Source organism: Balaenoptera acutorostrata, chromosome 2 (genome assembly GCF_949987535.1).
Source record: "Balaenoptera acutorostrata chromosome 2, mBalAcu1.1, whole genome shotgun sequence".
In the NCBI taxonomy this organism is placed as follows: Eukaryota; Metazoa; Chordata; class Mammalia; order Artiodactyla; family Balaenopteridae; genus Balaenoptera; species Balaenoptera acutorostrata.
Genome location: NC_080065.1, coordinates 47707178 through 47721136, shown reverse-complemented (window position 1 = coordinate 47721136; position 13959 = coordinate 47707178). Strand labels below are relative to the sequence as shown.

At 42.4% G+C, this 13959-nt stretch overlaps 1 protein-coding gene across 1 annotated transcript in view; it reads right to left on the bottom strand.

Annotated features, from left to right (window-relative positions):
• Positions 1–393: 393 nt before the first annotated feature.
• GPBP1 (GC-rich promoter binding protein 1) overlaps positions 394–13959 on the bottom strand; it is a 104187-nt gene continuing 90621 nt past the window's right edge. Inside the window, exon 14 of the mRNA XM_057540322.1 lies at positions 394–420. Within this exon, the coding sequence (XP_057396305.1) occupies positions 409–420 (12 nt within the window). The 3' untranslated portion in view covers positions 394–408. The remainder of the gene's footprint in view (positions 421–13959) is intronic.

Genomic DNA, 13959 nt, shown 5'->3' with positions numbered 1-13959 from the left:
AGCCTCTCGGGCTGGTGAGTGCTGCTCGGCGCCGAGCCTCTGTGCGGGAACCTCTCCGCTTTGCCCTCCGCATCTCTGTGGCTGTGCTCTCCTCCGTGGCTCTGAAGCTTCCCCCCTCTGCCCCCCGCAGTCTCCGCCCGCGAAGGGGCTCCTAGTGCGTGGAAACCTTTCCTCCTTCACGGCTCCCTCCCACTGGTGCAGGTGCCGTCCCTATTCTTTTGTCTCTGTTATTTCTTTTTTCTTTTGCCCTACCCAAGTACGGGGGGAGTTTCTTGCCTTTTTGGAGGTCGGACGTTTTCTGCCAGCGTTCAGTGGGTGTTCTGTAGGAGCAGTTCCACGTGTAGATGTATTTCTACTGTATCTGTGGGAAGGAACGTGATCTCCGCGTCTTACTCTTCCGCCATCTTCTCAAGAACCCCCCTGATAAAAATTTTTAAAAAATAAAGATAAATATCTATTTGCTTTAAAAAAAAAAAAAAAAAAAAAAAGGCAGGTTCTTCACCACATAGAGTGTGAGGAAGACTGGCCCCAAAGCTCAGGGACCCTTCAAGTTCAGGGCTGATGAGCAGGACCCTGGCTTCCCATCTGTCTCCAGCAGGGGTCGCTGTTAGTGGCAGAGCTCGTGTCCTGTGAAGGGGCCACCTGCCCACTGAGAATGACCACAGAGAAGACATGGGAGCCAGGGATGTTGGGGGCGCACGGGTTCAAGGCTGGCCATCTCCTAAGTTCTCTTTGGTGATCCCAGAACTCTCCTGCTGCAGTAGGTATGTAATTTTAGGAAGAAATTGTGTTTCAGTGTCCTGCAGAGATCCGTAAAAATGTTAGCGCTATAAGTGACCCTAAACAAGGTCGTCTAATGCCTCTCCTTTCCCTTGGGGAATGAAACTATGAGGGGACAGGGCACCATGTTCCTCAGGAACAACAGCAGTCGCTGTGGCACCTGCAAGCCCATTTCCTTGGCTCCTCTGATCCCAAAATGCCTCTCCCAATAAATATGATGTTTGTGTTCCCTCCTCCTTGTAAAACAGGACACAAATGCACCAATCCCTCTCCTCAGTCTAGAAAGAAAGAAAGGAGCGTGGAAAAGGACCCTCAACGTCTAAAGCAAGAAAGGAGTAACTGGAAGCCCCAAATGGGTAGATGAAAGCCCCCCTGCCCTACGGGGTAGGGATGAGGAGGACAGTACAGGACACACTGGGGTCAGTGTCCCTCAGATTCACGGGTTTGTTTTCTTGGAAAGCCTATCCCAAATAAACCAGGATGGAGCTTTTGTATCTCCAAAGCCATAAAACCTAACATTTACAGAGAAAGTAAACAACTGAAATGGGGAAGGCTTCAGCTGAGGTACTTTGGACCACAGGGTACATATTTTGGAAGATGAACAACATGCGTGTGAAGGGAGCTTTGGAGAGGAGGCAGCTGAGGCCAAGCATATAAAGACGTGGGTTGTTATGGTTCATGGAAAGTGAAAGAGAAAACCCAGAGAGGTCATTCACCATGGACAAACTAAAATCCAAACTAGTCTGTTGCTACCTTTAAGAGATGCAGCCTGAAAGGAAAAATCCCAACGCTTCTGCTCAATAGAATTCGTGATAGCAATAATGGCAATGTTAACATTAAGGTTTTATGGGTTTTTATAATTTACAAAGTCACATTATCTCATTTGATCCTAATCTTCATCCCGAGCAATAACCAGTAGAGTTTTTATAATCCCCTTTGGAAAGTAATAATGAGCAAAGATGAAGAAACTCAAGACACCTTGCCAAGATCACACTGAAGAGTCAGTGGCAGAGTAGCTTCTGGCACTAGAACTTCAGAGTCTCTCTCCTGAGCTCTTCATGCATCAGCTACTTGATTCAATGCCACTCATTTCTCGGTTCATGTGTCCTAGGGGGTTTCATTTTGTCAGCTACTTACCAGGTCAGTGAGACTTAGAAAGTAAAATAATGATATTAATGTAACCTAACCAAGTGTCTATTACTATACGAATTGGAACAGTGGTTTGTGTGTGTGTGTGTTTGGCATAGTCGGTATAATCTTCCTAGCCATTTTTTAACTGGATCTGAATTGCAAATGGACTCATAAAGACCTTTACATCAACACATTTTTACTAAGTTTTTGATGAATAAACGAATGAGTGAATGAATGAATGTCAGTTAGAAGGAATACTTGCTATGTTCTAGCCTGGATGTTCGCACCCCGGGGAGCTGACCAGAATCACCTGTAGTGGGTTGAGTTCCCCTTCTCCCTCACCCCCACCACCCAAATACACATGCCAGGGGCCCAGCCCCAGAGACTATCATTCTGTGGGAGAGGACAAGGGCCTGGGGATCGACATGCTTCAAGTCAGATTCAGAGGTATGCTTCTGATTAAGAGCCACTATCTAGGCCAACGCCTTCATTTTACAAATGAGGAAATAGAGGTTACATGACCTGTCAACATCACACAGCTCATGGGGGTGCAACACCATAGCCCACCCCTCCAGTTTATGCTGGGACCACCATTAGAAGCACTTATGAGAAAACATCACATGGTACCAAGGCTTCTATGAGTCCCAGATGAAGACCTCCACTCTCTTGCCAAAAACAACTACACCTGGCCACTTGAACAATCAGAATGCAGCACACCCCTTTTTCTTCCTCCAGTTTGGATGAACTATGGAAAGTTCTAGTTAAGAAGATATCTTGGGTAATAATTCCCAGACTTAGCAGAGGAAACAGACTTAGGTGATTCAGAACAAAATATCTAGCCAAACGCAATTTAGCCTTTGACTAAACAGAATGTCCCTCAGGACAGTGCAGCACCTCCTGCTTGCCGCTGTGAACACACAGTGGACTTGGTCTCCTGGAGTCCCGTCACCTGTGAGGTCTTAGCAGACACTGTACTAACTGAGACACCCACGGGTGGAGACCAGCCCCTCATCCCTCAAGATACAGGAAATGTACTAGTCCAGCTGATCCTTTCCAGAAGAGGTGATGTGCCCTTGAGGATCAACTCTAGGAGATTTTGGGAAAGGAACCAGGAGTTTCCTGAAAGGAAACAATTGAGTGTAGTGTGTGAATGTACTTCACGGGAAGATATGCAGATATTGGGGTGATGTGGTGGGAAATGTTGAAAAGATTGAAACTGTCAGTCAGATGAGAGCAGCTCTGACATCAGGGCTGCCCTTTATAGAAGACAGTTAACAAACACATCACATTTTTCAAGAAAACAATTTTTTTGTTTTTTTTTTTTTTGCCCTACTGAATTTGTGCAGCCCGTCCTCTGAACGGTGATTTGCTGCCCCCTAGTGTTCATTTTCTTTTATTAAAAGTTTCACAAATTAGTCTTTTTTCCTTTCCCTCCCAGTCTCTCCAAAGAAAATCATCCCTTGACTGTCAGTGCAATAGCCAAATTAAATGATGACAAAGTTAACTTAAAGACAAGAGCCTTCTTATCACACACATGACAGTTGCTCAGCACAGAAACATGCTCTGTCTGCCTCTCCTCCTGTCGCCACTCACCAACCTAAGTCATCACAGATGGGAAGGAATCCAAGGACCCACACGACAAAGCCAGAACTACAAAGTCACCAGCATGTCACTCTGACTCGGTCTCTTTAAGGAGAGTGTAATTCTCTCCCTGAGGGAAGGCATCAGCCACCCCAATGGTTCCCAAACCAAGCTGGGCATCTCAGGAACAGTGTTTAAAATACCGAGTTCTGCAAGGGATTGCTCTCCAAAATATACAAAGAGCTCATGCAGCTCTATGTCAAAAAAATCAACCCAATCAAACAGTGGACAGATCTAAATAGACATTTCTCCAAAGAAGACATAAAGCACATGAAAAAATGCTCAACACCACTAATTATAAGAGAAATGCAAATCAAAACTGCAATGAGGTGTCACCTCACACCGGTCAGAATGGCCATCATCAAAAAGTCAATAAACAATAAATGTTAAAGAGGGTGTAGAGAAAAGGGAACCCTCCTGCACTGTTGGTGAAAATGTAAATTGGTACAGCCACTACGGAGAACAGTATGGAGGTTCCTTAAAAAACTAAAAATAGAGTTACCATATGATCCAGCAGTACCACTCCTGGGCATATGTCCAGAGAAAAACACAATTCGAAAAGATACATGCACCCCAATGTTCACTGCAGCACTATTGACAATAGCCAAGACATGGAAGAAGTCTAAATGTCCATCAACAGATGAATGGATAAAGAAGATGTGGTACATACATACAATGGAATATTGCTCAGCCATAAAAAAGCATGAAATAATGCCATTTGCAGCATCATAGATGGACCTAGAGATTATCATACTAAGTGAAGTAAGTCAGACACAGAAAGACAAATTATCATATGATATCTCTCATATGTGGAATCTAATTTTAAAAAATGATACAAATGGGGCTTCCCTGGTGGCGCAGTGGTTGAGAATCTGCCTGCCAATGCAGGGGACACGGGTTCGAGCCCTGGTCTGGGAAGATCCACATGCCACGGAGCAACTAAGCCCGTGAGCCACAACTACTGAGCCTGCGCGTCTGGAGCCTGTGCTCCGCAACAAGAGAGGCCGCGACAGTGAGAGGCCCGCGCACCGCGATGAAGAGTGGCCCCCACTCGCCGCAACTAGAGAAAGCCCTCGCACAGAAACGAAGACCCAACACAGCCAAAAATAAATAAATACATTTAAAAAAAAAAAAAAAAAGAAATGCTTTCTGAATCTACATTCCCCTCCAGTGATCATCGTAACTCTTATCACATTTCATTTAAAAAAAAAAAAAAAGATACAAATGAACTTATTTACAAAACAGAAACAGACTGTACAGATAACGAAAACAAACTTATGGTTACCAAAGCAGAAATGTTGGGGGGGAAGGATAAATCAGGAGCTTGGGATTAACATACACACACTACTGTATATAAGATAGATAACCAACAAGAACCTACTGTATAGCACAGGGAACTCTACTCAATATTCTGTAATAACCTATATGAGAAAAGACTCTGAAAAAGAATGAATATATGTATATGTATAACTGAATCACTTTGCCGTATACCTGAAACTAACACAACATTGTATATCAATATACTCCAATAAAATTTTTAAAAATAAAAAAAGGAAAATAAAATAAAATACCGAGTCCTGGGGCTTGGCCACAGGTCTTCTGAGTAAGTAGGGCTGGGACAGCTGTATTTTTTAAAACTCCCCAACTATCAATAACTCCACTACACTTTCTGGTTTGAGAAACACTGAACCACTACATGAGCAAGAACTGATGTGTACAGAGCAGGCCTAAGAGAGAGGATATAAAAATCTAAGTCAAGTTTTGATGGCAGAGAAGGGTAAGGAAGCGTACTGGAGTTTGGGGCTTTGTCTGGGGCCAAGAAGGGGCCCCATAGGGTAACACTTGGACTTGGGAGATGGCACCCAGCTGAAAGGAACGCCCTTATGGGAGGGGTGGAGGGCTCTGAAGAAAGATGACTCATGCTGCTTGTCTGCCCCAAGCTGGTCCAGGCCCCAACGCGCACACCCCTCACAGTTTGCTCTTCCGTCTTCTCCTCCACAGCTTGGCATCACCAAGTCCTGTTAGTTCTTCCTCATCCATCTCTCTGAAATGTGACTCTTCTGTGTCTACAGCTGCCACTTTAATTCTGGTATCAAGGCAGGAGCTAAGGTCAAAAGAGGAGCTTATTCTAAAGCTTTTCCCTTACAAAGCCATTTACTTAAAGATATTCTGCTGTTTCTGAGTATTTCAAAAGATACTTCCCACAGATTTACACTGGACTCCTCTTCCAATAAACCTTCACAAAGTGATGACATAAAGACACCTGGTTTACTATGGCCAACCGAGCACCCATATTACCTCCTCAACCCTTCTGCAACTTTGCTAAAGTAATAGGTATAAACCGGCAGGGACAAAGTTACAGGGGAGGACATGACAGCAGATGTCCTGCTGGAGGGAAGAAAGTACAGAAACACAAGAAAATTTCCAAGAACTGAAAAGACCGCCTCACTGACCAGCAGAATTAAGTGAAAGAGATCCACACAAAGTAATATCTCAGAAAATTCCACGGGCCTAAAGATAAATAAAGCTTCTGGAAAGAATTAAAGCAGGTCGCATACTGAGGATCATAAATCAGAATGCCATCAAACTTCTCAGTTACAACGAGAGACTGGGAGGCAATGGAGAAATTCTGCAGGAAAATGATTACCCACCTGGAAATATATATCCCACCAAAGTATATATCAAGAATTAAGACATGTTCAGACCTGTAAGGAACTCAAAATAGTAACCACGCACGCTCTCTTGAGAAGTTCCTGGAAGATGTGCTCCAGCAAATGAGGGAATAAGCCAAGAAAAGGAAAACGTGTGGTAGAAGAGAAACTGAGGCCTATTAACAATTTTAAGTGTTGATTTGAGCAAAAACCTATTCAAATTGAGCAGCGCCAAACCAGAAGTGGTTAGGAGCACTCTGCCAACAGGAGCCAGGAGGAGACTGACACAGAGAAGGTGCAGAAGCAAAGCAAGATTATTGACTGGCTATAGCTGAAAGCCTGGTCCGCTGTTTGTGAGGAGTTGTCCTTAGGTTTCAATTTCTTAACCTTGAGGCATTTACAGGCTTAGGTTTTGGTTTGTTCACGTAGGCTCCAAGGCATTAGAGCCCCCTCTGTCTGGTGGACTCCTTGATACTTAAGTTAACACATGGGATCCAGACACAAGGAGATTCCACAGGGTAGGGGGCGAAGGCAAGTTGGAGGGTGAGAGCTCTGTACAGGCTCAGAGCACAGGCAGTTCCGTTTAGAGCAAGAAGACAGAAAGTGGAAAAAGATATGCAGTACATTTGGTAATTTGGAAAATGTCATTGGCATTTGACAAATCTGATGATATGCATGGAAAAATCAGTGACAAGGGCATAAAAAAAAGCCAAGCCAATGAAAAAGTGAAGCAATGAACTCCAGGAAAACCAAATATTTTATAAAAAAGGAAAAAAATTACTCCAGTATTTAGCTCAGCAGTAAGAATACTGTCTATCAAAACAATGTGATTATTATGTTTATATCAGGAGGTGGGGGAAGGGAGTAGGATGGGGAGTACAAGCGCAAACTTTCATCTGCCATGTTATCAAGCCAGTAGCTAAATTCTCAGGCTGATAAGTGGAAACATAGGACTTAGTATGTGGACTCTGAGAGACACAGATAGGAAGGAGACTTTTCTTTGAATTCCTATTGGAAGCTTTTGAATTTTGAACTATGTGAATGTATCGCCTTTCTGGAATTATTGTATTTGTTAAAAGACTCATCACATGGAATCTCTCTGGCAGGATATTCAATGAACTAATTACAGCGGTTGCCACTGGTGAAGGGATTTGTACTTTTTTTTTTTTTGGAGGGGATCTGTACTTTTTAAATCTGTACTTTGTTACTGTATTATTAAAAAGATACATATTTTTCCCCAAGGCAAAAGAAACAAGAGTTGAAAATGATGGCCTCTGGGGAGTAGGACTGGAGAGAATGAAGGGGTGGAAAAGGGTAGGGATATTTTATATCATTTTGTGTTTTTATTATATACAAAAAGGTTTTTATATTAATTTTTGGTATTATATTTTAAACAGTGTACATGTTATTCTACATGTAAATTAAAATTAATTTTTTAAAATGAAAACTATGGCATTGTTTCTTGAACACCAAGTTTAAACACTGTATATTCTGCACCTTTAGGCAGGCAAAGGTGATTCTGAGCCTCTCTTCCTGTAGCCAGGGTGTTTCTAAATCATGGAAAGCTCTTTGGGCCCCTCTGCTGGTAAGAGATACACTTGTAAAAGAGTATTAAAGTCTTAGCTAAGAACCTCAGGTAAGCTAACAAATTCATTAATTGAGTGGTTTCATTTCCATTAAAAATCCCATTAAGCTTTCTGAGTATGTTCCACATTCACTGGTGATGTCATAGAAGGAAAAGTTTCATACTTTTCTGTGAATTCCAAAAACCTTTTTTTCCCCTCAGCCAATATTTTCACATACTCGAATAAAATCTTGTTTTCTGATACTCAGAGATGCTTTCCTCTTGTGCTAGAACAGTAAAGAGAACAGCAAATTGTAAACTTATGAATTTTTCAACCTTGTCAGGTAAGTTCCAGATGCCAAGTGGACAGAAACAAGCTGTCTGAAGACTTGTTAGTCTTTGCTTTTTGAGGCAACTTTCTCCACCTCCTGCCTCAGGTGGGATGGCTCCCTGGAGAGAGCCCAGACAGGTGAAAATCTACCTGGTCTCACCCACATATCTGTAGGACATAGACAGTTAAAGAATGCCTTTACAGAATACCTTTACCTCTTTATTTTTGAATACCTAAGTAATACATGCTTGCTTTAAAAGTTAGACAATATTTTTTTAATTGGCAAGATTCTTTTAAAGGAAATTCCAGATCTATTTTAAAACTTTTTTTAAAATTTTATACCCTATGGATCCATCAATTTCACTATTTGGTGACTCTCCTATAGAAACAGGAACACATGTACAAGGCCACAAGAGTGGCCACTGTGACACTGTAATAGCTAAAAAATGGGAACAATCTAACTGCCCATCAGCAGGGGAATAGCTAAACAGATGGTTGATTACTTATGCTATGGCATCTTATTCAGCAATTTAGAAGAATAAGATAGTTTACATGTACTAACATGGATTTTTTTTTTAAACACTGTGGAATTAAAAAGTGTATTGTAGAAAGATCCACACAGCATGGTATCATGTATTTTTAATACTATAAATTCTCTCCATGTACATATATAACCATGTAAATACACAGAAAATATCAGGAAGGCCACATACGAAACACATAACAAGGGAATGGGAAGGGAGGAGGGCCAGGAGTGGTATTCAAAAGGGGCAACTTACAAAATATGGATTCATTAATTACTTGAGTAATTAAAAAGTAATGTAAAGATAATCATCTCTCCATCCTCATCCAATCCCACCTCCCCAGAAGTAATCAACCTTAAGAGTCCTTCCATAACTTTCTCTATTTTCATGCAAAGATATACAAATATACATGCACATACAATGTTTTCTTTTTTAAATTTTCTAAAATAGGATCAGACTATACATAATATTTTACAATTTTCTTTTTTCACTTAGTAATATTTCAAAGACACCTTTTCAGGTAATATATAGATATATTTCATTCTTTCTTAATAGTTTCACTATAATCCATAGTATGAATGCATCATAATTTATTCAAAATTCCCTTATTTATGAACATTTCAGTTTTTTCTAGTGATTTCTTGCTACCATATCGCCTGAGTATATGACATATACACATGTATCATTTAAATATAATATGGCAGCAAAAATACAGATGTATATATAGAAATATAAACTCATGAAATAGAAAAAGAAAGAACCAGAACTATTTATCTCTGCACCCTGGCACTCACACACCCACCAGCAATACACGAGGGTTCCCATTCCCCCCCCACATGCTCACCAGTTTAGATGTTATCAATCTGCTACCAAATACAAGATTTGGAAGAGCATCTAAGCAAGATCATCTACTACAACCTCCTTGCTTTACAAGTGCAGAAGCTAAGACCTAAAGACATTACATTATTTACCCAAATCACACAGCACCTAAATAAATGAACTGGAAACTAGATCCCAAGTCACTTGCCTGGCATCCACTCCCCCTTCACCTAGTAACAGCTCCCTGATCTGGCAGAGGGTGGTGGGCAGAATATTACCCACCCCGTTGCCACCAAAGATATTCATGTTCTAATCCCCAAAACCGTGAATGTGTTACCTCACATGGCAAAGGGACTTTTCTGGTGTGATTAAGTTAAGGATTTTGAGATGGGGAGATGATCCTGGATTTATCTGGGCTGGAGTGATACGATTGCTGGCTGTGAAGACAGAAGAGGGCCATAAGCCAAGGAATGCATGTGGCCTCTAGAAGCTGGAAAAGGCAAGAAATGGATTCTCCCCTAGAACCTCTGGAAGGAATGCAGCCCTGCTGATACCCTGATTTTAGCTCAGTGAAACCCATTTCATAATTCTGACCTCCAGAACTGTAAGATAATAAATTGGTGTTGTTTTAAGCCACTTCGTTTACGCTAATTTGTTACAGCAGCAAAAGAAACTAGTATGGGGAAAGCACCGGCTTCCTACTCTGTAGTTTGGATGGGGAATACAGAAAAATCAGCCAAGGGCATATGACCCAGGCTTGGGTAGTCAGCATATGCCATGCCCCAGGCCTATGTGACTCATGGATCGGCAGGTCAACAATATTGGCCTATGAAAGTCAGACCCAAAATTTGTATTGGAACTGTTTGCTAAACAGAATTTCTATTTTTCACTGGACTTTACCTGAAAGCATAGAAGTTTGGCATTTCCCAGGACTACCATGAGGGGAAAGCCAGCCTGAGAACAGAATAACACAGAGATGGACAGAGCTAAGAGATGGATAGAAACAGCTCCCTCCTCAATGCTGTTTACACGTTTGATCAATCTGAGTCTGAAGACAATTTCAGTCTGTTTTTCATCATTAGTAGCCTAAAACAAATTCTGCCTAATTCACCAAATTCCCAGTCATATACTTTTGTCATTATGGTTCTTTCTGAAGATAATTTTAAGTTATATTTTTAAGGCAACTGATATACTAAAAAACTATACAAAACCATAGAGCTAACTAAAAGCACAAGATTAATAATTACCTGATAAAGCATTAGCCAAGATCCCAGGCTAGTGGGTTCCTTTCCTTAAGTACAATAAGGAGCATCACGTTTCAGTTAAAAGCGAATGAATTTAAGTTTGACATGGAAAAAAAAGACCTATGGCCTTCATAGGTTGTAAGATATAAACATATTCTAAGGGACTTCCCTGGTGGTGCAGTGGTTGAGAGTCCCACCTGCCAATGCAGGGGACACCGGTTTGATCCCTGGTCCGGGAATATCCCACATGCCACAGAGCAACTATGCCCGTGCACCACAACTACTGAGCCTGTGCTCTAGAGCCCGTGTGCCACAACTACTGAGCCTGCATGCCACAACTACTGAAGCCCACATGCCTAGAGCCTGTGCTCTGCAACAAGAGAAGCCACTGCAATGAGGAGCCCGCGCACCGCAATGAAGAGTAGCCCCCGCTCGCCGCAACTAGAGAAAGCCCACACACAGCAACAAAGACCCAATGCAGCCAAAAATAAAAAATAAATAAAATAAATAATTTTTTTAAAGAGTATATTATTAATATTTTTAAAAAACATATTCTAAAATTACAGTGTTTTCCAGAAATCTTTGGGAATATGCAAGCCACTTGGGGACAAATACCAGGAGGAATAGTAAGTACCTCTGGCCTTTTGCTCTGACCCTTGGAAAGAAAGTGCATGTTCTGTTGGTTGCAGATATAAGCCTAGTTGTCTAGAGCAGGGGTAGCCACTTGATTTTGTAAATAAAGTTTTACTGGAAAATATCCACACTCACTTGTTTACATATTGTCTATGGCTGCTTTCCCACTACAAAAGTAGAGTTGAGTAGCTGCCCACAAAGCCAAAAACATTTACATTTCTCTGGACCTTCAGAGAAAACATTTGCCAACCTTTGAACTAGAGAGTTGCCTTATTCTGGGTCAGGCTGGGGAATAATGGCTCCATGAGAAGCATGGTTAAAGGTATGAAAGCAACCTAAGTGTCCATCAAAAGATGAATGAATAAAGAAGCTGTGGTATGTATATGCAATGGAATACTACTCAGCCAGAAAAAAGAATGGAATTTTGCTCTTTGCAAGAGCATGGATGGACATGGAGGGAATTATGCTAAGTAAAATAAGTCAGAGAAAGATAAATACTGTATGTTATCACTTATATGTGGAACCTAAATTATAAAACAAATTAATGAATATAACAAAATAGAAAAAAGAAGAAGAAGGATTAAACCAGTCTACCAGGAGGGTTAGACTTCACATCAAACCAAACACTCCCTAATGCAGTAGTGCCTGTTACGTGCAGGCACGGGGCTAGGTGCTGGGAGTATAAAGATGAACAGCATCCAGGCCCTGACCTCTAGGAGCTTTCTGTCTCTGGGGAAACAGATACATAAACAAACAGAGCACAGCACATATGGGATTTGTGCATTTAAACAAAGGTGCATTTAAACAAAACAATAAGCAGAGAATGCTTGGCACAGTGCCTAATACATAGTAAGCAATTAATAGATGTAGCTCTTAACTTTTAACAATTTTTATTGTAATTCCCCAAATGCTTTGAGAGCCACCTAACCCTAGCGGAGGTCAGAGGTATTTCACCAGATTAGGCACTGAAGCAATGGAGCAAGGAGGAACAGCATGACTCCAGGCATGCGGGATTAGGCTGTGAGTGCGAAAAATATCTATTTTGTCAGAGTGCAGTGAGTAATTTCGAAGTCTTGGGCTTAGCAGTTGCAGAACGGAAGAATCTCTTAAAGCATCTGAGACTCAATCGTGAAAGATTCCTCGTGTTGCTAACATACAAAGAGCAAAAGGAAGAAGAGAAAGACAGGTTCAAGGAAGAGTTTGTTTTAGGATTAAAAAAGCACTAAAAGGCTTGTAGGCACAGCAGAGGGAAAAGAAGGGAGGGAAAAGGAGACCAAAAGCCCAGGCCTTGGGAAGTAGGTGTCTTCCTTGGAGAAAGCAAAGAAGAAGGGTGTTGCTTTGAAAACTGGCCCCGTACACTGAGGGTAAGGAGAGACGGAAGCAAGAGGCAGGCCCCTCATTCCAGATGGGCAGGTGGCAGGTTTAATAAGCAGGGAAAAAAAAAAAAAAAAAAAAAGCAGGGAACTTACATACCAGGCTTGTCTTGGGCGCCACAAGATGGAGCAGACCTCCGCACAGGCCACCAGAACCTTAAAATGTATATAAAGGCTTTAATGGGGTTCAGTCACGTATACGGACCATCCGGATGGTCTCAGCCACCCGTCGTACTCTCAAGGCTGCGTCCTTGGGGCAGCTCCTGGTGCGAGGAAGGCAAGCAGATGCATATTCCAAGGACAGGGGAGAAGGGAGGGGCTGCCAGTTGCCCGGGTCCAGCGCAAGGGTCAACCCGCAGTCACGTCCTCTCCATGACCTCCTCCAACACTCCACCCCTCAGACAGGCTCTTACAACCTTACACCCGCCCTCTTCCGTAGCAATCGATCCTTCAGCAGGGGGTCCATCAGCATGGAGGCAGCTGTCAGGCAGCTGGGCCGGCAGCTCTCAGGCTACACTGGAGGCAGATCCCACAGCAGCAATAGAGGCACAAGCAAGAGAAAACACAGATCAAGATAACGATTTTGAAATAAGTAATTTTTTCCACCAAGAGCTCCATGATCTGAAGCACTGATCACTTAGTCCACAGGGCTGGGGGTCAGATCAACCAGGGCAATCACTTGTGTCCTCATGTGATTGAATAAAGACGATACCTTAGCAGACCCATCAGGTATGAACACATAACACTTCATGTGGATAATGGCACAGGTGTCTCCTTGTGAGGCCGTCATAGTGTCCAAGGCCATTCTGTTTTGAAGGACAGCTTTTCTCATTAGAGGCATTTCAGTGTTCAGTAAAAACAGGCTTTGATAGCTACAATTTAAGACCTGCTGCCAGAGTTTACTAAGAGCTTCTGTGTGTGCTTTCACGCCCTCCAGGCCAATGGAGCAGCCAAATGATGGAACCAGTGGAAAACAGAACACCACCTGGCCTGAAGGAGAGGGAGGCTGGTGGTGTTAGGGGTCTGATCCGGTTGTGTCGATCATACGTGCTGTCCGGAGGAAGAGGCGGTGTCTGACGTGAGATATGCTGGGGGTGGGCAGAGTTAGGGTTCAAAGCAAAGCTTTCCCAACTCTAGTGTTAATTACCTTACCATTTCCCATAGTGTTCTTCATGTGGTTAGCAATCATCTCCGGCCTTTGACACTTTATCTCAAAACGTAGTCTTCTCTCTTCAGCCACTTGCCAGCATTTGACGCCATCGTCCACC